At 31.2% G+C, this 26183-nt stretch overlaps 2 protein-coding genes across 5 annotated transcripts in view; one reads left to right on the top strand and one right to left on the bottom strand.

The window, feature by feature from the left end:
- Positions 1-515: 515 nt before the first annotated feature.
- LOC132756578 (titin homolog) lies at positions 516-25884 on the bottom strand. 4 transcript variants are annotated; one of them, XM_060747688.1, is made up of 10 exons: positions 25767-25884; positions 23201-23243; positions 13992-17185; positions 7602-7687; positions 6402-7062; positions 5856-5940; positions 4892-4970; positions 4137-4223; positions 1771-1815; positions 516-610 (listed from the first exon to the last, which is right to left on the bottom strand). In XM_060747688.1, exons 3-10 carry the CDS (start codon positions 17155-17157, stop codon positions 536-538), a joined length of 4284 nt encoding a protein of 1427 aa, XP_060603671.1. In that variant the 5' UTR covers positions 17158-17185; positions 23201-23243; positions 25767-25884; the 3' UTR covers positions 516-535. The 4 variants fall into 4 exon arrangements, with proteins under 4 accessions (XP_060603671.1, XP_060603669.1, XP_060603672.1 ...); XM_060747686.1 differs by having other exon boundaries at positions 23169-23243; positions 25767-25868; XM_060747689.1 differs by having other exon boundaries at positions 14595-17185; positions 23169-23243; positions 25767-25868.
- LOC132756577 (uncharacterized) overlaps positions 25826-26183 on the top strand; it is a 34521-nt gene continuing 34163 nt past the window's right edge. Inside the window, exon 1 of the mRNA XM_060747684.1 lies at positions 25826-25912. The gene's annotated coding sequence lies outside the window, so the exon portion shown is untranslated. The remainder of the gene's footprint in view (positions 25913-26183) is intronic.

Genomic DNA, 26183 nt, shown 5'->3' with positions numbered 1-26183 from the left:
ATTGATTTTTTCTTCTTTAAAACTAAGTGTCCAGCTTTATTTGTCAACCAATGAACATGCTGTATTTCTTTAAAAAATGGTGCTAATTTTCATAGAAGAACAGATGTTACTATTAGTAAAAACAGACAGGTAGTTACGTAATAAAGTGAATATTAATGAAGCCAAATAAAACTAGACACCGAAAGCTGTTCTAAAGAAATAAGAAACATTGTCTGGTCAGTATCGCTCCTGTCGAAGTTTCTAATTTCTGTAAAACAGCATGGACGAACACTAACATATACATAGTTTAAATTAAAGTAAAAGTGATGAAATTTTCATCTGGTTTCTGGCAAGAATCCAGAGTTTATTTTCATACAAGGTAAAGAACAGCATATTTGGACTTCAAAAATTGTCCTGTTTGCGATGAAGTCCAAATCATACAGGGTTCAGATTACAAAGTCTCTACATAGGAAAACATTGTCAACAGTATAAAACAAATATAAGATGTTTTCATACCAGTGCATATGAAGCATTACATAATTATTATACATGTATCTTAATGGCACATACCTGCAATTTCGGCATCTTCTTTATTCAAAATATTCACAAATCCACCTTGTTTGATTTCATTCTAAAAAATATCAAAGTTATATGATAACTTCTATCGATAAACATAAATTACTATATGTAATACACATGTTCCATTAAAATCAGTAATTTCGAAGGTTAATAATATATGAGCCGCATCATGACAAAACCAACATAATTGGTTTGCGACTAGCATGGATCCAGACCAGCCTGCGCATCCCCGCAGTCTGATCAGGATCCACGCTGTTCGCTATCAGTTTCTCTACTTGTTATAGGATTTGTAAGCGAACAGCATGGATCCTGATCAGACTGCGCGGATGCACAGGCAGGTCTGGATCCATGCTGGTCGCAGACGCACTATGTTGGTTTTGTCATGACGCGGCTCATATCCTTTATTCAATTTGTTTATATTCTTGAATGCATATACACGTACAACCTTAACGTCACAATAAACAGGGAGTGTCATACTGACTTTAGACAGCTCAAGCAAGTTCCTTTGTCAGCCAGGGACCTTAATTTCTGACCTATTGACAAATTATCAAAAACATTACAGATATTATGCTGCATAAAGTTTAGGTCAAATCTTAAATAGCAAACTCTTAAATGATATTTTTAGGGCTAACCCGAAGACCTAGCTTTCAAACCAAAGTTACCGAATATCAAACACATCCTAGATGAGTGGTGTGTATTCGTGACCACTAGAGTGTAAGATGAAATAATGAAACAGGACATAGAGCAATCAAACAGCTCACTAAAATACCCATTATGCCTCAGAAATGCTACCAAGTTTATTTCTCACAAAACTTTTATATCTAGGTATCTTGTCACAGTTTTCAAAGTAATACTAATTTGCCATATACATGTACTATCCTTTGCAAGTACAGCTCTGTTGGAAGTCAAAATACCATTTTGTTTATATATTGCTACCATTACGACACATTACAAGAACGTTCAGCACTACTTTCTTCAGTTGCTAAACATCTAACATGCTCTAAATCCATTATTTCAACCCTATGAAATACATGTCTGACATTTCTAAAGAAAAAAATATTGATTTCTGAGGCATAATGTACCTTTAGTGTTATCTTATTCTGATGAGTTAAATTGCACTCTTGTTTTATACAGGAACAATACTTTAGCTCCATGGAAAATGGTCTTTTTTTCTTTTTTAATTCTGAGAAAACAAACATAAGTAAAATAAACCTGAAGTTCTTTATCAATCTCGTTCATCTCTTTAACATGATCAGCCTGAAAAATATATATACAACAGCATATATATATATATATATATATATATATATATATATATATATATATATATATATATATATAAACTTATATATATACAACAACGTATATAAAATTATAAACTTAAATATACAACAGCAACATATATAAATTTATAATCTTATATATACAACATCATATATAACCTTATACAGTGTATATAAAACAACATATATAACCTTATACATGTATATACAACAACATATATAAACTTACATTTACAACAACATAAATAAACTTATAATCTTGTATATACAACAACATATATAAACTTACATTTACAACAACATAAATAAACTTATAATCTTGTATATACAACAACATATATAAACTTACATATACAACAACATATATAAACTTATAATCTTATATATACAACAACATATATAAACTTACATTTACAACAACATATATAAACTTATAATCTTGTATATACAACACATATATAAACTTACATATACAACAACATATATAAACTTACATATACAACAACATATATAAACTTACATATACAACAACATATATATTAAACTTACATATACAACAACATATATAAACTTACATATACAACAACATATAAAAACTTACATTTACAACAACATATATAAACTAACATATACAACAACATATATAAACTTACATATACAACAACATATAAAAACTTACATATACAACAACATATATATAAACTTACATATACAACAACATATATAAACTTACATATACAGCAACATATATACTTATAATCTTATAAATACAACATCGTATATAATCTTATTTATACAATACATATAAACTTATATATACACAGAATGCTACAAATACACACTCATACTATTTCAAGCATACATATAAACACAAATTTACTATAAGTAAATATGAATGTGTTGTCTTAAAAATTCTTTGAGGCTTACTTTATCTGCTTTATAACCTGAACAATCTTTTACTGATTAATTGTAAAACCATGGCAATCAACAATATAAATGAGCCGCGCCATGACAAAACCAACATAATGTGTTTGCAACCAGCATATCCAGACCAGCCTGCTCAGGATCCATGCTGTTTGCTTACAAACCATATAACAAGTAGAGCAACTGATATCGATCAGCCTTGATCCTGATCAGACTGTGCGGATGTGCAGGCTAGTCTGGATCCATGCTGGTTGCACATCCATTATGTTGGTTTTGTCATGGCGCGGCTCTATGTGTACTGATGTAGCTGTGACAAAGATGATTTGAAACTCAACGTAACAGTTTTATAATAGGTATCAAAATGTCACCATATCTAACATAAATAAAGTTGCTATTAGAAATAGATGGTATTACAAACTGTCTATGCTCCACTGAAAACATTTCAGAAGTGTGAAAAAAACACATTTTTATGAAGTAAAAATCATATAAAAGAAATCATCTAAATTGTAAGTTTTTCAAATTGTCATTAATTAATGCACTTTAGGTAAGTATTTTATTACCACAACATGAGTGATACCTAAAAACACTTATAAAACCATGTTAAGAAGTAATGTCTAGACACAAATAGCAAGTGCATTGTGTTAAAGTACATCATCTATAGATTAGCAAGCTCATTATTTGTCTGACAGTCCTTCATCATAAATACTAGACAATTACTGTAGTACAACAATTGTTCGTAATCTAGACAAGGTCATTCACCTTGATACTCAAATAATGATACCTAGTCAACATGCTTACTTTGTATTTTTGCCAATGGGCAACAACTTAAAAGTTATAAAAATACAAATTTTGTTATTTTTTGCCTTAACTTCTTTATTTTTGTAAAGGATTTACTTTGTACTTTACGTTTAAGTTTCATATCAACTTCCATACAATAATTAAATGATAAGATTCATAACTCTAGGGTCAATAATTTCTTTATTATCTTCCCGTTGAATTAAATTTTCCTTATTATTTCTTTAATAACTTCTTTATTGCTTCAGGGATATCTGTTTAACTTTCATTGACAAGGTCACATGCATATTATGTTCTGCAAAGATATTAAACATTTGAGTGCTTTCTTGATACTGATACAGAAAATATATCTATATCATAATTTTTCTTCTTCCTTTACTGCATCAAGTATTTAATTAGGAGAGCGAGTCTGTCTCCTCTGACAGCTCTTGTGATTAATTGCACTATCAAACCACTATCAAAATAAAATATTTGTGTACTGAAGAAATAAAATAATGATAATAATAATAATAATAATAATAATAATAAAAATAATAATAATAATAATATTAATATTAAATATTAATAATAATTTACCTTTTCTTCATGGTCAGCTAACAGCCCATCTAGTGTAAACTTGTTTTTTAATCCAGGTCTTTGTGCAACTGGTTTCAGGGGAGACAACTAAAACATGTTTTCACAAGAAAGTGTAAAAGGTTATGTTCTCCTTTTGATAAACAAAGTAATAACTAAAATTTAACATAGGACCATAAGCAAGGAGATTATGTGAAAATAGAATTATGACATAAAACAGCAAGACCTATATAAAGAAATCAAAAGCTTCTAAACTAAAGGTCAATAAATAATTTGAAAATTTTCTAAAAAATGATGAATAATAATATCTGTCATATGTTGCGGTTCTGATTGGACTATCTCTCTAGAGGGGGACCCTCGACAAACCTCCGTACCCAATGGGTGGGTTCCTGAGGGACGGATATTCCGAACCGCAAACATATGTCAGATATTTTTTCTTGCATATTCTATTATATTTTAAAATCACTACCTTAATAAAACAATTTCCATGGTAGAGTATGGCATTACACCTAATAACCAATTTTTTTTACAACAGCGTATTAAATTACAACTTCATTCATAACAGTAAAATTATGTCATCCTAAGCGTGCCATTATACAGCACGCGACTCATCTGGCACCCCCATGCAAGATGAAATTTCCGGCATGGGTAAAACTAATGGAAACGCCAGTCTGGTATGCCAGAATGGTTTTGTCCAGATTGAAAGACAGACAGGTTCATTTCAGATATAAGGTTGGTAGGAGTTAAAGCATATTTACATCACTACTGCTGGAGGTAGTATTACTGTTCTGACTGGAGTCAATCACTTTAGTAGGTGTGATAACTAAAGGGCGACCACTGAAACATAACATTAATTTTTTTCATTTTTTTTTTATTTAATTAGTTTTACACTTTATTATATAATGTCATATGTCCTATCTTTCATGTTACTGTAAAATGTACATTTAAAGTACTTTAGTACGTAATTTATAGTACTTTGGTACATAATTTATGGTACTTTGGTACATAATTTATAGTACTTTGGTACATTAAATGATTAATTTATAGTACTTTGGTACCATAATTTACAGTACTTTGGTACATAATTTATAGTACTTTGGTTTATAATTTATAGTACTTTGGTACATAATTTATAGTACTTTGGTACATAATTTATAGTACTTTGGTTCATAATTTATAGTACTTTGGTACATAATTTATAGTACTTTGGTTCATAATTTATAGTACTTTGGTTCATAATTTATAGTACTTTGGTACATAATTTATAGTACTTTGGTACATAATTTCATTTCATATGTTTCATTTCATATGTTTGTAATATGATATCATAATATCACAAAACAAGTCATTTTCATTAAACACAAATGCTGTACACCAATACACGCCATGCCCTGTACTACAACATCAATTAATAAAATAAGTGATGATAAAAATTTCTTTAATAAAAAGATTTGATCTTTAAAAAAATTCTGTTCATTTAGGAGTAAGAGTCCATATTTCAATATAGCCAAGGGCCTGTCACAACATTTATCACAATGACAGAAGTACATCATGTAAAAATACTCTACATTTGTGGCACAGTATTATGTTATCTTAACAAATATATTTCAATAAACAACTTTTTTTTAATGTGTTTTTCTTACTCAACGGCTTCAAGGCTTCATTTATTAGATAAGATAGGATTTATTCAATATATTGTAGAGAAAGGTACAGTGAACTTACTTAATTTCCTCTATAGATCTGAGGAAAGCTGATGGTGTAACCAGTAATTCATCATCTGATTCATCACTATAGTCCAAGAATGACACTTGAAATATAAAGATACTTAGAAGATATATACATCATGAATATTTCTTTTAATTAGGTTTTCAGTCACATACAATTTAACATTATAATGTATCTAAGTTTTAATTTTGAAAGTTTTATTTTTAAGAAAGGAAAGCTTGACAATTATATGAAGCATCCTCAAGTCGGCTTCCTGGAACTTACCAGTACTGGTGTGGTATGAGGGACACAAGAAAGGCTTAAACCCACAACAAAGAAATCCATTTCCTGATTATTAAGTGTACTTCAAGGTTAAATGATGTTGATTAAAATTAATCTCAACTTCAACATGACTTAAACCTTAAATATTGCGCACCGTATGTTGGCAAAACAGAAACTTCAGAAATTAACACCAATTAAGTCCTACTTTTACTTGCATTTTAAACTTACGATTAATCATTTTACATATTGCTTAGAACTTGGTCAATATTGATCAAAACTTACCTGGACTTGTTCCCATTGGTTTCACATCTTTCTTAACTTCTGACATCCCATTGTCATTGTTGGCATCTCCATTTGACATAGACTGTCTTAGATTTTCTTTGTTTGATTGTTCAGCCACTTCTTTCCTATCATTATATTTTATTACTTTATCATTAACTTCATTTGCCATTTCTGATACCTTCTCTTCATTTTCACCTGTTGGTTCATCCACTTCCATTTCCTTATATTGTTCAGTGTTAGAGGTTGTCTGCTCATGTGGCCCACTTTTCTGATCAGATGTTTTTAATCTATTAACAATATTTTCATACTCTGCTTTAAACTCAGTTTCCTCACTATCATGATCTGTTTCTCCTGGTCTGTTAGTCAGCTGACCAAAACGTTCACTCAGTGGAATAACCTTTTTCAACCCACCATTGGATGATTCTGAAGACTTTTCTTGGGTGTCACCTTTGTTCAAATCAGTCAAAGAATGCATTTCAGAAGCAGTTAAACTGTCTGTTTCTACACTTTGAGTATCCATAGGCTTGTTGTGTTGCTGGTCATTACAACTCTTGTTTATAGATATATCTTCGGTATTGCCTATAGTTTCTTCAGTATTGCCTTCAGTGTCCTCAGTTTCTGTTTCAATATATTTGCTGCTTTGCTTCACACTCGGATTTCCCTACAAGTAGCAACAACAACTATTATACAACAAGCAGTTCTAGAGTTATATTTCAAATTTATCAAAAATTAATAAATATAATCAATGCATATAACAGCTCATCAAAAACTTTTATTTCCTTAAGCTGAATTGTCTGGCTTCCATTTCTTAAATTGTCCATCATGAATTCTAGGGTTATCAAGATGACAATTTAAAGTATAGTCATAGTTAATAGTTGGATGAACATGACCTTTAACTGTGACCTGAAAGTATGGTGTGTAGATCTCAAGAAAGTCATTCACTTATTATGTTTTGAATTGAAGTATGTCTATTTTATAACAGTTTATATTTTGGTCATGTTGAACTGTACTTTACCTTTGACCCCATATGCCTACACTATCTATTGATCAAATGATTATTCAAAAAGTGGTAGGAGCATAAAAATAGCCTGTTAGTTTATGACCTCACATTTCATAGTTCCCTGTCTGTTCGCATTAATATGAACATCACGTTAACAAAATTGAAATTAAAATCTTATGTTCCCCTCATGGCATACATACCTTATATCCATGACAATCAACTTTGTCCAGAGGGATGAATGATTCTCTGATCTTAAATTTCTGCTTTAATGCTAAATCCTGCAGCACTGTACCGCAAAGAAAACAAAAGTATATTAATTAACCAAAAGGAAATCTATAATAAATATAAATACCAAATCTTGGTAATACGTGATCTGACACATGCAAAAATAAATCAAAAAGGAAAATAATGTTAGGTTCACATTTACATTACATTAAGGAACAATATTAAGTTTATAAGTGTTTTCCTAGTAAAAAGTTATTTTGAAGCATTCACAGAATAAAATCTATTTTTACTTATGCAAGAAACATAACACTTATAAAGCTATACATTACATGATTTAGTATATAACATGGTAGTTTAAACTAAGTGAAGTAGTAGAAGTGAGAGCACAAGGAAATTTATTATGCATTCTTACAATGTAGTGTTAATAGATGATACTTGACAAAAATAGTTATTTGCTTTTTTTTTTAGATTAAATCATTTTAAAAACAGATTTATAGTAATAACAGGAAGTTCTCAACATCACTCTTAAATGCAATTTGGAGAAAAAAATGAGTGAGACTAAAAAAAGTGTTGGAGCACGTCCACACTAAATACTGTATTCTGGTATATACCGGACATCGGACCTTTCCCCCTGCCGAAATGCACGTTAGAACGTCTAATTCATCTCTTCACAACAATATAATAATATGACAATGAATAAAAAATGTAAGAATCGGTGGCAGTGAGTTAAATAAATAAAAAAATAAATACATTTATCACATGTCAGATCAGTGTTAACCAAATAATAAAACTGACAAACATATAATCATTTCTCATCAAATGGTAAAATTGCTAAGATCAAGATTAATATCATTAAATATTGAAATTATTTTACTCCAAAAGTAAAGTAACAGTTCAACCTCAGCAAAACAACTCCCTTCAGCCGACATTATAATATTGAATTTTGTGAGTGGTGTTGGTTCCCTAGTAGATGTTATTTACAGTGTATTGCTCAACTGAGGTGGTATTTTGTATACTTACAAAAATAAGTATACATTTAATGTATACTGACTATTTTTTGTCCAAGCATGTTCTCAAGAAATAAATATGACAGCTTACTTAAAATAAAAGTGTTAAGATTTTTTTAATTTTAATATCAACAGTATACAGATGATTGTTATAAAAGTTAAAATTTTCATTATACAAGTACTCTATAAAATTAATAACTATTAATTATAACTGAAAGGTATTGGTGATTAAAACTATGTAAAAATAATAATCTGTATAAATGTGTATACATGTACAACAAAGTCTGAATATAACATGCATGGAAAGGGATGTGTATGTTTACATGCAGCACATTGATTCCTCTTCATTATGAACCAAACTTTGATGATTTTATCAAGGGGAATAATTCTAGAAATAGTCATGCTAGAGTTATGGACCTTGTCACACAACATTTGTGTAATGATAAGAAATATATATTTGAAGTTTGAAGTAGATACCTTAAAAAGTAAAGAAGTTATCATATTTCTTAAAGAAAATCCTAAGTTCAAAGAGAGATAAATGTGTAAATATTGCTTCAAAAGTTATGAACATTGTCACATAAAATGTAATTGATGATAAGGAATAAGTATTTGAAGTTTGAGGTAGATACCTTTAAAAATAAAAAAGTTGTAATAAAAAATAACATTTTTCTAGTAAAATAATCTAAGTTTATGGGGAGATAATTCTTGCAATATTGGTGCTAGAGTTATGAACCTTGTCACATAAGATGTGGATGATGATAACGTAAATACATTTGAAGTATGAAGTTGATCCCTTTAGAAATAAATAAGTAACAGTAAAAAATAATATTTTTTATGGAAAATTCTAAGTTCAAAGGGAGATAAATCTGAAAATATTGGTGCTAGAGTTATAAACCTTGTCACATAAGATGGGATGATGATAACGTAAATATATTTGAAGTATGAGGTTGATCCCTTAAGAAATAAAGAAGTAACAGTAAAAAATAGTATTTTTTAAGGAAAATTCTAAGTTCAAGGGGAGATAAATCTGAAAAAATTGGTGCTAGAGTCATGAACCTTGTCACATAAGATGTGGTTGATGATAAGGAACATATATTTGAAGTTTGAAGTTGATACCTTAAGAAATGAGAAAGTTATAGTGAAAAATATTTTACTGCACCAAAACTTTAATCTAAAATCTGGACGCCGACGCCGGGGCGAGTAGGACAGCTCTCCATATACTTCGTATAGTCGAGCTAAAAACTGTTTATTAAAAATGAATAAATGTGTTAGCATTGAAAGAAGTAACTACATTCATGCAACTCATGCAAAACAACACAAAAAAAACAATGTACAGTATCATACACACTGAATCCTACGTCAATGCAATCTTAATATTAAATTGAACATTATATAGATTTCCATGTAAATGCTTGAGGTAAGCAGTTGTGTCATAATGGCCCTTGATCACTCACCTGAGTTCTACTGCTAGAAATGGCCTGAATTCTTAATCATTGAGTCACACTTAGGAGTCACTTTATAAATAGGGTCATCATTATAGTTTAAGGAAAAGTCCACTATGCAATGTTAAATGAATTGCTAAATACCTACATGGATATTTATACAAGAAGATTAAATGTGTTATCCACAACTTAATGATGCCCTCAGCAAGGGCAGGCTAAATTTTCACCCTTTGAATCTTAAATAAGCTCACCTTTTCGCAATATGTGCTCTGAGGTGTGCTAAAAACTGGTCAATTTACCAGATCAAATTCTAAATTAAGGTTTTCATCAAATAACTAATGAATGTAGCTATTCACCATGATTTCTGTTGGAGACAAAACATACGAGCAATATCAATGTGCTTGACTTGAAGTTTATATATTTGTATTATTAGCATTATCCCAGAGTTTGTCAAATTAAGACAATACTCTTTATACTGACTCAAGTTAAATAGGAAAGGCAGACAAGGCCATATATGTTTATAAATATAGCTTTTAAGAATTCTGCCATGCTTACTGTAATATAACATGTTAATATTATGCCTCACTTGATATACATGCAATATAACCAATTAGTATGTAGGTATTATGCCCACTTGATATACCTGTAATATAACCAATTAGTATAATGCCCCACTTGATGTAAATGTAATATAACCAATAGTCAGTAGGTATTATGCCCACTTGATATACCTGTAATATAACCAATTAGTATTATGGCCCACTTAATGTACATGTAATAAAACTTGATATACATGCAATATAACCAATTAGTATGTAGGTATTATGCCCACTTTGATATACCTGTAATATAACCAATTAGTATAATGCCCCACTTGATGTAAATGTAATATAACCAATAGTCAGTAGGTATTATGCCCACTTGATATACCTGTAATATAACCAATTAGTATTATGGCCCACTTAATGTACATGTAATAAAACTTAATGTATATGTAATACAACCAGTACATATTATGTCTTGATATAGTATGTAATATAACCAGTAATATTCCCCACTTAATGTAGGGGCCTACATGCTATATAACCAGTATGTAATATGCCCACTTGATGTAAATGTAATTTAACCATTAAGTATTATGTCCTATTTAATGTACATGTAATCCTATTTAATGTACATGTAATATTACCAGTATCATGTCCCACTTGATTTTTATGTAATATAACTAATATTTCCACTTGATGTATAATTGTACATGCAATATAACCAAAAAGTGTTCTGCCATATTTGATCTTTTATAACCAGTAAGGACACTTCTGCTACAATTGAGAAAATCGATTTTGAAGCTCGCTCAATGAAGTAAAATTACATTCTTACATTAAAACAAACAAATATTTTCTACATATTACACATGCATGTATGTATCATGCAAATCTCTTTTTTTTAAAACAAAAACAAAAGAGATTTGAAGATTGTACACAAAATTGTAGAAAAAAATACCTCATTTTTCCTAGGCCAACTTTAGAACAGTTAAAACAGCTTGAATTAAAAACTGCACAGTTTGTTTACTTGGTTTTATTATGACTCAAGGACACATTTACTGGTAAAAAATCCTGCCAGATCCTTCAATACATTTAAGTATCTAACAAATCACAATCAAGTCTTGTCAGAGGAAGAGAGAGGGCAGTAATTTATTTACAAGATTTAACATTACAACACTTTATCACAATATTTTATGTTAAATTATTGGTGATATTTAGGTATAATATTATTGCATCTATCTAAAATTGAACAAAACCAGAGGGTTTTTTTACAATCACCCATAAAGTGGGACATTTTGTGATGGAAGTACAGACAGACGGGGAAGAAGTGATCTTAATTCATGTACAGATCTAAATATGTTATATTTATTTGATGTAAGAATTATTTTTCAGTTTCTAGACATATATATATAACCCTTATTGATATTACTTTGACAACAACCTTAGAAAAGGGGAAGTACATGTATGCCAAATGTTTGCATCAAATCTGATAATTCCTCTCATTGTTGCTATTTAAAGACGCAGTAAAGGTCAAACGTCAACTTTACATTAGCAATACTGTATCCATCTGTCCATTATTTCAGGCACAAGCAGGCACTGGAGTAGAACCACTAACGCACCATAAGCAAGATTAGTATAGCTCAGGACCCTAATGAAAGAATTATCCAATGTTTCTATGGGATTCAAACCCAGAGTGTTCAAAATTAACAAATGATTTAAAGTCAGCAATGATGGATGTGTTAATTTGAGGTCAGTGATAGTAACAATGATGATTTTATCATGCTGTCACATAAAGCTGACAATTATACACCCTGTTCAATTTTCAACATGAAGCAGCAACTGTGCAGCAAACACTACAACAGTGAAAATACAATATTAAATACAAACCCAACTTTCCACTCTGCATGATTCAAACAAGTAGCTACAAGTATTATTACAAAAGTTATTGTATTTTTAACAAAGCTTTTCATTAATTAAGTTTTGAAGCCACACTGGCATTGTCAAGGTTATATGGTAACATTTTAGCTTCAGTGATGGAAAAGCTGGGTCTTTTAAAGTTATTTTTAAAAATTAGTAAAAGACTCTGGCTTAAATTTGGTAAAATATGCCTCATTTTGGAAAATGAGCAATTTAAAAAGTAAAGAAATAATCTTAAATACGACTCTTTAATAGTTTTATACATGTGTTATTTTGTTCACATAACCTGTTGCTACTTTAATGAAACAAGACAAAACAGTTCAATTTTTCTTAAAAGTTGAAACATTTTGGATGACCCTTAAAACCTGCCTATCTCTCAGGGGTGATCCCATAATGCAATCCATGTTTTCATAATCACTGTACATTTCATACCATGTCTTACAATCTTTATGTAATCAATGCGTACCAATTATTATAGCACCTTCTACTTCAGATAACTGAACTTTTTTTTAAACCTTTATTTATAAATTAAAGGAACTCTACTGAGGTCCTGGAAGCCTAAAAACATAAAATGTAAATGTCTTACATAGATTATCGGGAACACTTAAAACAGAAAAATATACAAAAGATAACTTATACATTGAATCTAAGTGAAAATAAAATTTTTGTGTTATTCTAAGACTGATTTTAGGTTATTTTTCACAATTAATATAATTATTCTGAGAAAATGATCTGAAAATTTTCACACAAGTTATTGGTCTAGACCTACATAGAATGGAACATTAATATCGAAAAATCATTTCAAGTAATGTCATGCCAAAAAGCGTCAGTGGAGTCCCTTTAACTTGTACCATTTTGTGATAACAGGAAGTAGATTTGCTTATCCATTGTGCACAATCATACTACAGTTAAAAACTGATTAAGTAACTAGCATCAAACTATAGAATGGCTTCTAACTGACACATACATGAACATGGGTATGACTTTTGTGCAGTTCATTTAAAGATATGAAAGTAGTGACTTATACACATTGCATTTAGAGTCTGGGATTGACTATAAATATTGGAAGAGCAATGGGGTCCTGGGGTGGGAGACAGCATTTCAAAACATCATCAAATTCTTACATCAAGTTACATCCATTCAGCTACAGTTGATGCATTTGTATTTCATAATATGAATACAATTTGTATAAAAATTTATAGAAAAATAATGTACATGAAGAATACTAGCATACAATCAAAAGTAAAGCTAAGAATTCAGAAGCATTCAATCAAACTAAATGAACAAGTTATGCAAGAATTTTTCCACAGCAAAAAAATGCAATTAATATATATAAGGTAAAAGTATGATGGTATATGTGTAAGTATGGTAAGTTAGGTGATCAGCACATGCTTCAGCAACAGGCAAAGGAGAGAATTCTGTTTATAAATGATGCAGATTTGAGGCATGTATCTTACCATCTTTACCACTGCAATTTGCTACCGTATCACTTCCAACTTCCACAGCTAGATTTCCTTTATCATAAACCACATCGTGATCTCCAGTTTTCATAGTTACATCAAAATCAACAATTCTATTTTCAGATTCACCAAAAGTCTCATCATCATATGCAGAAATATCTACAATTTCTGTCCCAACATTACTACCATTATCCTTACTTTCAATGATATTACCATCAATTATTTTAACAATGTCCTTATTATTCATATGTTTGGCATCACCTGTTTCTAATGTATTGATGTTTTGTAATTCATTAGCATTTTCACTGTTATTAAAGTAATCTGTTACCACGTCAACCACAGCAAGACTATTATTAGTATTCAAGCCTCCTAAATCACCATCAAAAACAACCACAGCATTACCAGAATTTTCAAATTTAGCATTATCAGTGTTATTAGTGCCACCAGTGTTCAATTCAAAAACATTCCCATTGTTATAAACCTTTTTAAGATTAAGTTCAACATTGTCAATAAAATGCATGCTCACATCAGACATGTCATTAACAAGATCTATTTCAGAACCCTTCACCTGATTAAAACCTTCACACCCTAAATACTCACTTATCATCTCTTCATCTCGGTCAACTACTACTTCCTGTTCAGTATTTGTGAGTGTCTTGAACATGTCCATGCTGTTCTCTTTACTTGAACTGTCAAGACATGCCTCAATTTCACCCTCCTTTGGCTGATTGATATGAACTTTGTATTTTTCATTTTTTGATCTTGAATCTACGTTTGGATCATTGATATTGATGAATTCATGATCAATGTTTGATTCTAAATCAACTGAAGTATCTGTGTCTGTAATAAGGTCTAAACTTTCATCAATTTCCATGGATTCTTCATGACTACATAATTCAAGTGAACTTCCACTTGTATTTAGGTCTTTTTCTTTCTTGAGTATCTCCAATGAACGATTATTGATCTTCTGTACCAAAGAAGTTTTTACTGACAACTTACCAAGCACCCTCTTGTGGAAATCATTAATTTTTTTACTTTTCCAATCATCAGATAATACTTCACCTCCTTGATCTATACATTTACCATTCAAATCTTCATTTGTTTGCAATTCTTTTATATCACTTTCTTTTGCATATTTTGTCAAATCATCTCTGATCTTGCTATAATCAGGTTCTGATACATTAAGTGAGTGCAATACACTCTTATTTCTATGAGATGTATCTTCAACATCATTATCTTGTTCAATTTTGCCACAAGATTTTGAAGTTTCATCCACATTTTCATTTGAAGGATTGACATGTTCATTAAAGTTATCATCAGCTTGTTTTAATGAATTGTTTTTTTCATCTTCCTTATTTTTGTCATCTATTTCTTTATGTACAACTTCCTGTGAAGCAAAGTTCAACTTTACATGCATTTCATCTTCTAATTTCTCAGGCTCTTGTTCATTAGTTACAGAATCTTTCCTTGAGCAAGAAATATCCATGACATTGTCACTTTTTTCAGTCTTATCAACTTTTTCAACTCCAGCTACAGCACTTGATTTAGCTTTAACATTAACATCTGCAGTTTTAGCAGTGCTTTGTGCATTTGCTAACTTCTCTTGCCTGCTGTCCTTTCCTTTGATACTTGTGCCAAGATCAACACTTTTTAATTTATTCACTAGTTCAACCTCACTGAAATTCTGGGATTCGTTACTTAATTCCTTAACATTACAAGTTGCTGTGTCTGAATTCTCTTCCTTAATTTCTTCAATAAGTTTGTCTTCTGTTAGATTTTCTGTAATGCTGTTTTCTTGATTATCTATATCTACTTCCTTTCTTGGTAAGATCTGTTTCTGACATAATTTAGCAGCAGGAGAACCAGGAACTGGGATTTCACTAGACTTTTTATCTGATTGTTTGCTCAATTCATCTTCAGAATCAATTACTTGTAGACTTGAGTTTAATGGCAAATCTACCTTGGGTTCTTTATATGAGGTCTGATTTTCAAAGTTTATAGTCTGGCTTTTCATAGAATCAATCTGCCCAGGTTTATCAAACTTTGGCAGCTCACGCATTGCTGTTTCAGCTGGAGCAGACTCATGATTTCTCTTTACTTCAACAAGAAGACTAGGACTTGTTTGTGGCGGAGTAGTGACTTGTTTCGATCCAGGTTTTGAAATTGTATTGTAAACAATTTTGTTAGCACTACCAGAGCTTCTCTTTGGACTGTTCCATTTTTTAGATGGTGACCGATAAGAACCTCGGCCAGTTAAAGAAGGTATTTGTCTATTATTTGATGTACTTGCATATGACAAGGGCCCACTCTGAATTCTTTCAAATCTGTTAAGACCAGTATCTTTAACAGATTGGAACTGGCTTCTGTTATGGTCAATATATTCATCAGAGTTAGGCTGATGCTTTTTGTAACTAGTAAACTGATCATGATTAAGTGCAGTATATTCATCAAAGTAAGGTTGGTACTGTTTATGACCGGTATATTCATTAGGGTCAGGTTGGTAACTCTTTTGACCAGTATATTCATTAGGGTCAGGTTGGTACCTGATGTCACTAGCATATCTATCAGGGTGTGGTTGATACCTGTCATGACCAGTATATTCAACAGGGTCAGGTTGGTACCTGTCGTGACCAGTATATTCAACAGGGTCAGGTTGGTACCTGTCGTGATCAGTATATTCAACAGGGTCAGGTTGGTACCTGTCATGACCAGTATATTCATTATGATGAGGCTGGCACCTGATGTACCTAGAATATTCATCAGGGTGTGGTTGATACCTGTCCTGACCAGTATATTCAACAGGGTCAGGTTGGTACCTCTTGTGACCAGCATATTCATTAGGATGAGGTTGGTACCTGATGTCAGAATGTGGTTGATACCTGTCATGACCAGTATATTCAACAGGTTCAGGTTGAAACTGGTTATGACCAGTACTAGAGTAATCTCTATAATCATCCTTGTAATATCTTTCACTAACTGTACCTTCATGGTAGAATATGTCATGATCACGATCACCAATGTTTAAATCTCTACAAAATTCTGTATTGTTTTGTGTATACAGCCTTGCATCATTTGTAGGATGATAGGGGGAGTATCCAGGTTGGAGTCTATGTAGGTACCATTCATGTTCAGGGGGCTGATGATGGCCTCTCCTTTGAGCCATGTTAACTCTGTTCTACTGCAAGCAAGTTCTTCAAAGCACAAATAAAAATAAAAGTACATCAAAGCAAACAAAAAAGGAAATTAACTCAACTTAGAATAGACAACAACATAATTTGAGTCATATCTTGTAATATAATCAATCAAAATGATTGACATGCAAATGTACATGTAAATATTTTGTGGAGACCATATTTGCATCGTAAGTCAGACCTGTTTCCTATTTTAATGTATAAGCTAATTATCAATATCCACCAAATTAAGCACATAAACTTCAAGTTTTGTTTAGTAAAATTTAGGAATCGTAATGTGAAACAGTTGGTCATGGAGATACTGTCCTTTAGATGTGGAAATTGCCAGACTTATCCACAAAACAATCAATTTAAATTATTCTAAATGAAAATAAAAGAGATAAGACCATTTTGTACTAAGCTCACAATATTTGAAAGATTGAAAAGTTTTACATACAAGTTGTCTATTGATTGATTATCTATATATAGGTGTACACAATACAAAATGTTTAAAGGAAGATTATCTAAGAACCATTAAGGTGTAAGGAAAAGTCTTAACTTACATTGTTAAAGCCATGATGCATAAAATAGTCATACTGAGAAAAGAAGAAGGTATAATATGTAAATACTACATTCATGTAGATAAATCTTACAAACGTAACCTTCTATCTTCTGTAAAAATAAAAATTAATATTCATCAATAAAACATTTTTGAATATATGTATATAATTCTTTGTTTGTCCTTAATTAATTAACCAATACTTTTCTAATTTAACATAATTCCTTTGCTCTCTAAATTGAATTTTATAAGTCACCTTTTATCAAATATTAGAACAGTAAATTAATATAACCATACTGTTCAAAACAGCATACTTAAGTTAATTCTTAAGGTTATAATGTTTGTGTATAGGTAACAAAAAACCAACTGTGCTGATTGGGGAAATACTATTGCAACCAATAAAGGTTCTCAAAAGTAATGCAGGAAACCATCATATAAAATTTAAATTTTTAAAATGAATGGGCTCATAACTTTGAGAAAAATATTCAGTGGGCAATTACCAAATACAAAACAAACATTATTTTGACCTACAATACTCACAATACTAGTAAGAAATTCTTAACATGAGCGATCAGTGATCACATGTTTCGCCTCATGATGGCCAATTTCATGGGACAAGTTTTGTGAAAGACGGACACAGACAGACAGACAGTGCACAACTAGACTTGGTACTGATCATTCCTGTAAAGTTTGGATGAAATTGCACCAGTAGTTTATGAGGAGTAATGCTGACAAGCTTTTGTGTATCTGGCAACACACAGAAAAAAACACCTTTTTATCAAAGGGCCATAACTCGGCCAAAAATCATTCAACCGAAAAACCCGTGCAATATGCGCAAGGACTTGAGCTACAGATCAATCCTGTAAAGTTTCATTGAAATTGCGTTAGTGGTATAAGAGAAGTAGTCCGGACACACATTTTAAAAATAAATATGATTAAAGGGCCATAACTCATACAAAAATCATTGAACCAGAAAATGCTGACAATATGCACAACTAAACTTGGTACTGATCATTCCTGTAAAGTTTGGATGAAATTGCACCAGTAGTTTATGAGGAGTAGTCCGGACAAGTTTTGTGACGGACAGACAGACAGATGACGGAGAAGTGATCCCTATACGTCGCCACTACTCCGTAGAGGCGACACAAAAAGGTAGTTATGTGGGAAATTACTTGTACATAATTAAAGATTATTACTGTATAACAAATTGTCAATGGCAGAAAAACAATGCCATATTCTACTACAGATCATCAAGTAGATAAAACATAAGTAGACTTAATGCATATAATGTAATGATATAAAAGACTATATTGGCAGACTACAAGTTAAGATTGATACTTTAAAACAGGAAATATGCTGTTATAACCATCTATGAGTGATTTCTAATTCTGTAGATTTGTGGTTTATAAACCAGTATATTGGATTGGCTTTTAAACTTTACTCATTGTTTAAGAATTAATATGACTTAAAGTTTAGTGTATTCCATTTAATAAGTTTTATATTTTAGTTTGTGTGTAGGAAGCTTAAAGCTTATAGACACACTCTTGAATCTGTTCCTGGAACCAACCAGTATTGAGCAATGAGTGTAAAGTTTCTTGCTCAAAGAAACAATGTCCTTGCAATGAAAAAGTGCCATATATAACCTTTAAAAACTCTTTATAACTAATAATACATGTATAACCAACTAATTTATAGATTATACCACTTTGATTCTAACTACTTGTTTTCAATATTTTGGTATGTTACAGAAATATTTTTTTTATTATTTAAACTATACTGCATGCAATGTTTATTAGTTTATAACAGCAATAATGTATATCCAAATGCTACCATTCAAGTACAAGTACATAAAGCAAGGCTTACTATTGAACTAAAGTACTTTCCCAACACAGAAGCAGAACCTGTGAGTAAATATATAGTTAGATGAGTATATAATGAGAAACTATCACAAGCACCAATATACAAGGGGTGATCTAAAAGTTGTTTCACTGTCTTGATTACACAAAAACTTATGACCAGTTTATTTTTACTACATTTGTATAATATATTAATAATAAAATATGATTTCAATTATATTAAGTATTTATACTATAAGTTCAACTATAATAGCACTCAAAAATAACTTTTTTGATAATTTAAAAGTTTACTTTGTAGGCAAACAGCTGCACACCAATATTTCAAATTATTAGGTTTGTTCGAAATAACTATTATAATACTTTCCATAGCAATACATTTTTAAACCTTAAAGCCTTGTTATCAATATGTTTATAGTTTTTAGAAACCACACACAAGCACTTTAAACATTATTTACCTGATTAACTTTTTTTAAGAGCAGGTTATCTGTTAGAGAAGCTGCATGGACTACAGACAGAGAACAACTAATTGTTTAGATGAAGAACTGCATACTATCATGACTCCATTTTGAGTGGTTGGATGATGTATTCCTGAAGTAAGTTATGAGTATGCTGAACAATATTTTCAGGAGAGACATTGTGACAATGTGATAGCAATGTAACAGCACTGACATTCTCATTTAAATCATATCCTAACTGTTGCTCCACTACTCTTCGCTTCCTAGCAAAGAGTAACGGAGCGAAAATGATGATCTGCTTTTAATGAGACAGCACTGACAATGTGTGTTGTGCTGGGTGCTGGTATTACTTATGTATTTATCAGTTGTTGATCAACCATTTGGTTTCTGAACACTAAACTTAACAATGACAATTTATCATATATTAATTTTGTCCATATGTAAACCAACTTTGGTTGTTACACTGCTCCTACTAGATGATTAATCAATGCAGTGACTTCACTTTTGATAACCCCTTGTATTATGATACATGTAATGTGTCAGAAACCATTTTGGTGATCTGAAATATTAACACCACTTGAGTTACATCTGAGTCATAACAATGCAAATTATGTAAATATGTACAACACTTGAAAAATTGTGCATTAAATATTTGTACTAAACTTGATGTATTTCATATGCTAGCATCAGTCATTTCCTATTTACAGGGTAATTTTTTCTGTGTGAGATTGGGTCATGGTTATAACATTGCTAAACAAGAGGGCCATGATGGCCCTGAGGTCGCTCACCTGTATATAGGCCCCCCACCCCCCCCCCCCGCCCCCAACGTTGCAGGGCCAATTTTAACCCAAGGGCTTTTATTTGCACAAACTTGGTAGACACCCATAAGAAGATGTTTCATGCTAAACATCTAAGCTCTAGCTCATTGGGCTTTTTAAAAGAAGATTTTTTTTAAGTTTTTACTTTACACATATAGGTAAAAACAATGACACCCCTGGGGCCGGGCCAGTTTTGACCCCAGGGCTTTTATTTGAACAAACTTTGTAGACACTAACTAGAAGATGTTTCATGCTTAATATCTAAACTCTAGCTATTTGGGTTTTTTCAAAGAAGATTTAAAGTTTTTGCTATACACATATAAGGAAAATCAATGACCCCCTGGGGCGGGGCCAATTTTGACCCCAGGTCTTTTATTTGAACAAACTTTGTAGACACTCACTAAAAGATGTTTCATGCTTAATATCTTAACTCTAGCTATTTGGGTTTTTTCAAAGAAGATTTTTAAGTTTTTGCTATACACATATAAGGAAAATCAATGACCCCCGGGGTGGTGCCAATTTTGACCCCAGGGCTTTTATTTGAACAAACTTGGTAGACACCTATTAGAACATGTTTGATGCTAAATATCTTACCCATAGCTCTTTGAGTTCTTTAAAAGAAGATTTTTTAAGCTTTTACTATATGCATATAGGGAAAATCAATGACCCCCCGGGGCAGGGCCAATTTTGACCCCAGGGCTTTTATTTGAACAAACTTGGTATACACTTATTAGAACATGTTTCATGCTAAATATCTTAGCTCTAACTCTTTGGGTTCTTTAAAAGAAGATTTTTTAAGTTTTTACTATATGCATATAGGGAAAATCAATGACCCCCTGGGGCGGGGCCAATTTTGACCCCAGGGCTTTTATTTGAACAACTTAGTAGACACCTATTAGAACATGTTTGATGCTCAATATCATTGCCATAGCTCTTTGAGTTCTTTAAAAGAAGATTTTTTAAGTTTTTACTATATGCATATAGGGAAAATCACTGACCCCCCGGGGCGGGGCCAATTTTGACCCATGGGCTTTTATTTGAACAAACTTGGTAGACACCCATTAGAACATGTTTCATGCTAAATATCTTAGCTCTAGCTCTTTGGGTTCTTTAAAAGAAGATTTTTTAAGTTTTTACTATATGCATATAGGGAAAATCAATGACCCCCTGGGGCGGGGCCAATTTTGACCCCAGGGCTTTTATTTGAACAAACTTGGTAGACACTCACTAGAAGATGTTTCATGCCAAATATCAAAGCTCTAGCTCTTATGGTTTTTTAAAAGAAGATATTTACAGTTTTTTCTTTTGGTTGCCATGGCAACCAGAGTTCTGCATGGAATTAAATTCTTTGAACAATTTTTAAAGGTGACCACCAAAGGAACATTCCTGTGAAGTTTGGATGAAATTGGCTTAGTGGTTTATGAGGAGATGTCATTTAAAGTAAAAGTTTACGGACGGACGCCGGACGGACGCCGGACGTAAAGCGATCACAAAAGCTCACCCTGTCACTTTGTGACAGGTGAGCTAAAAAAAATGCATAATACCATCCATTGTTAATTTAGGGGATTTAAATACTGGAATCAAGTAGTCAATAGCTCTATATACACTTGTGGAATATGCAATGTTAAAATGCATCTAGTATTCACAACATTAGATCGTTAATTTAAAATCAGACCAATTTGGCATCATGAAACACACCAAGCATCATTGTTATAATACAGAGGATATTTATTTGTTTTGCATGTAAGACTGAAATATAATTTCACTGAGTGAACACCAGATGCAATATTTTCATGAGTGGCGTAGCCACGAGTGAAAATATAATAGCTGGTGTTCACGAATGAAATATATTTCAATCTTATATGTAATGCAAATAAATTTTCTTTTTATTTCATGCTTTTAAGTGACTAAGTATTTTTTACTGATTTTGCCGCGTAACGTCGCGCATTCTCCTTTGTGACGTCATCACATCATGACATCACATCATCAATTTTGAAATATAGTTCTGTTAAATTTCTCTAATTTTGTTACATGTTTAACATGATGTATGGTGACATTGACTTATTTTTCCTAAAGAAGCAAAATTTACGTATGACGGCATTTATTTCTGCCTGTTATTCCATTTAGTTTAATTTTCTTTTCATCCGCATTCAGATATAGTCCGGCTACAGTGAAAATTATATTTCATAAATTTCACTAGTGGTTTATCAGAATATAATCATCTGATATATTACAATAAAACACTGGAAAGAATGAAATAAAAATACTGTATTTGTTAAATCAAAAGATGTTCTACATTTTGAAATATCTAAATACCTGACTTTCCTTAAATGTGTTGATTTTTTTACCTTCATGTATATGCAGATGTATGTTACATAGACTCAGCTTGTCCTGAAAAAGTACATGTATAAACAAGTTAGTATAACTGTGTTAGAATAGGTTTTATGCTTAGTTACAAAAACAAAGTCAATTGGAAACTTGAAGACATGCAAACTAGTAAAGACTAATAAAACATTGGCTAGTAGTTATAAGTCTAGCAAATCAAGTTAAAATGTTTGTTTTTTTCTTTAGGATTAAAATTTTCAAATTCAGTGAATTTCATATGGAAACTTCAGAACTTAAATGGGAGAATAAGACCTTTGGATCCATTTGAGCATTAAAATTACATTATTATAATTATTATAACAATTACATTTATTGATTAATGTAGACTCCTGGCCCCGTGTTCACAAAGATTTAAGGATCAGGATCAAGATCAGGATCAAATTTAAAAACCCTAATATTCTTCATTGTGTATCCTCATAGATAAATATCTAATTATAAATTTGATAAAACTGGACCTGAAATAGCAAGTATATGAAATTTTAGAATAAATTAATTGTTAATTTTGCAAGATATGGGCATTTTACAGTTGATCCAAATATTGATCCTGATCCTAAAATTGATCCTTATTTTGATCCAAATATTTTTGTATTTGTTTTGTTATTTGTTGATTTTATCCCAAAATAGTTTGTTTTCTTTGCAAATCAGCATATTTTTACAATTTGAATATTTACAATTTAATTCAACAAAACACAAATAATTTTAGTAACATTAAACAATGAAAATAAAATCAGGATCACTTGATCCTGATCCTGATCTTTTCTTAGTGAACACGGGGCCTGAGTAGAACCAGTAAACCAATGACCTTTTAAGGGCATACTAGGCTGTTAGGCAGCTTCCTCACATATCAAATTCCATTACTCCCTTTCTTTATCTCATTTTAATCTGTTCATATTTTTGTTCTTTTAAGATATTGTTTTAAACAACCTCTTCTCTGCTGTTTATAAATGTCACGTTAAAATGTTCTTTGTCATTAATTATAGTATCCAAAGTCTTGGTTACACAATCAAATTATTTAAGTTTTCAAGAACAGTGTTATATATTTAACAAATAAAACATGGCCTTGAGGGCAATATGCAAGTTTACGGACTGGTTGGTCAGACTGAGGAAGGTATATGGCCCGAGGTCTGACCAACCAGTCCGTGAACATGCATTTTGCCCGAAAGGCCATGTTTTATTTGTTATACTATACCGAATCTAAATTCTTTCATCCCTTTTGTTGCTGTCATTTTTACTATAATTTGCTTTCATATAATAAATTATTTGTTCAGTGTGTGAAATATCTCAAACCTAGTTGAATTTTTTATTATTTTTAAGCGATACAGCAAAAAAAATCATGCTCTTTTTTTGTTATTCAATTTTTGTTAATGAAATTAAACAGGCAAAAAAAAAAACCTCGAACTTTCAGACTTTCACAAACTGTATAAATAAAATTTATAATCAATTTAAAGACAAATCATGACTTTTGATCGACATGTAATAAATTTATTTGAAACAAAACAATACATTTAGTAAAAAGAATCATTTAACAACAAAATAAAATATTATACCTCATTTGCATGCGCCCTTCTACATTTAATATGACGTCATCCGGTCCATATAAGAATTATGGACCGCCCCCAGTCTGTATGCGGTTTATAGACCCGCATGACGTCATATTAAATATAAAAGGGCGTATGCAAATGAGGTATAATATATATATATATATATATCATGTATGTTGCATTTATTTCTATTGTCATAGTTTACCATTACAAGATCTGCTCACTCAACTTCTATCAGTGTTTGATGTATTAAAAGAGTCAGGATGTAGGAATGTTGGAATTAACAATAGAGAGATTTCATTCATGACAGAATAAGTGTTGGAAATGGACTGACAATTATAATTATGAAGACATGCATGAAATTCCAAGTCAATAACTTGCACACACACCAACATTTTAAATGATAAAGGGCTACAAGTCTACAACTAAAGCAAAAGCCATGCTAGATCTGTTGGTTCTTTGAAGTCAGTGAGTACCTTCTGTAGGTTTTGGGCAGAACTGAACAAATGTCAAGCCCTGTTAAACGGGTGAAATGATTACGATAGACTAATAAGGAGTAGCTGTTAAGACTGAAACGTAATGTCACTAGTTATTAAAAGTCTATGACATTGTAATATTCATAATTCTTGACAAGCACAGTTTGGCGTGCAAACATTAACAATAACATATGTCTAATATTTCAGTATTGCCTATTGATCATGCAATGAGTAAACAAATGTAAACTATAGACAGTACAAATGTACTTTTTATTGATATAAAGGATATTGAATGAGTGTAGGTTAAATACTCAATTTATTGAACGAGTTGAATAAAATTGTAACAAGTAACCAAACTAACATTATGTATAATAATCAGATTATTTGAAAGAGAAAGTGAATTAGGGCCAGTGAATTATCGGGTCGCGAAAACATGTTCCATAAATGGTCTGCGGAAATTCTTCACATTCATTTTGAAAACAAATAGAGATTGGAGTAATCATTTTACTTACATTCAGATTAAAGTTATACAGCTCTTAATCTAAGACTTTAATTAATTGACGCTTCTTTATTTTTATAATTCTAGATCTACTCCTTTTCAACCAAAAGCTTTCAGCGGACACGTCTGAGCGTTTATCTACAATGATTTAAATCCAAGGTAAACAATAATGATTTGGTAATGTTATTTTGAAATTGACTTGACATTTTCTTTTTTGTTCCACTCACTATAATCACTTGAAGTTTTTCAATTATTCCTTGATATTAAATTCTGAGATGGTGTATCATGGTCCATGGATTGCAATTTTTATATTAAAGTTTAAAATTTTTGCCAGAATAATGTTCACTTGAGTGTTATATCCGGATAATAATCATTGGGTGTCAGACCTCGAGGGGGTTATAAGAGATTTCTGATCTCGCGACCCTACGCT

The sequence above is a fragment of the Ruditapes philippinarum genome, unplaced genomic scaffold (assembly GCF_026571515.1).
Source record: "Ruditapes philippinarum isolate M1 unplaced genomic scaffold, ASM2657151v2 ctg2114_1_1_1_1, whole genome shotgun sequence".
In the NCBI taxonomy this organism is placed as follows: Eukaryota; Metazoa; Mollusca; class Bivalvia; order Venerida; family Veneridae; genus Ruditapes; species Ruditapes philippinarum.
The sequence above is the reverse complement of the archived record's forward strand: the minus strand, read 5'-3'. Positions and strand labels throughout refer to the sequence as shown.

Excerpts from the sequence above, each read along its gene's own strand:
- LOC132756578 (XM_060747688.1), bottom strand. The coding sequence starts at position 17,157 with ATGGCTCAAAGGAGAGGCCATCATCAGCCCCCTGAACATGAATGGTAC. Across the intron at positions 4,971-5,855 it reads AGATCTATAGAGGAAATTAA|TGGTCGCCCTTTAGTTATCA; the intron begins GTAAGTTCACTG and ends GTTATGTTTCAG. Across the intron at positions 4,224-4,891 it reads CTACCTCCAGCAGTAGTGAT|TTGTCTCCCCTGAAACCAGT; the intron begins GTAAATATGCTT and ends AACATGTTTTAG.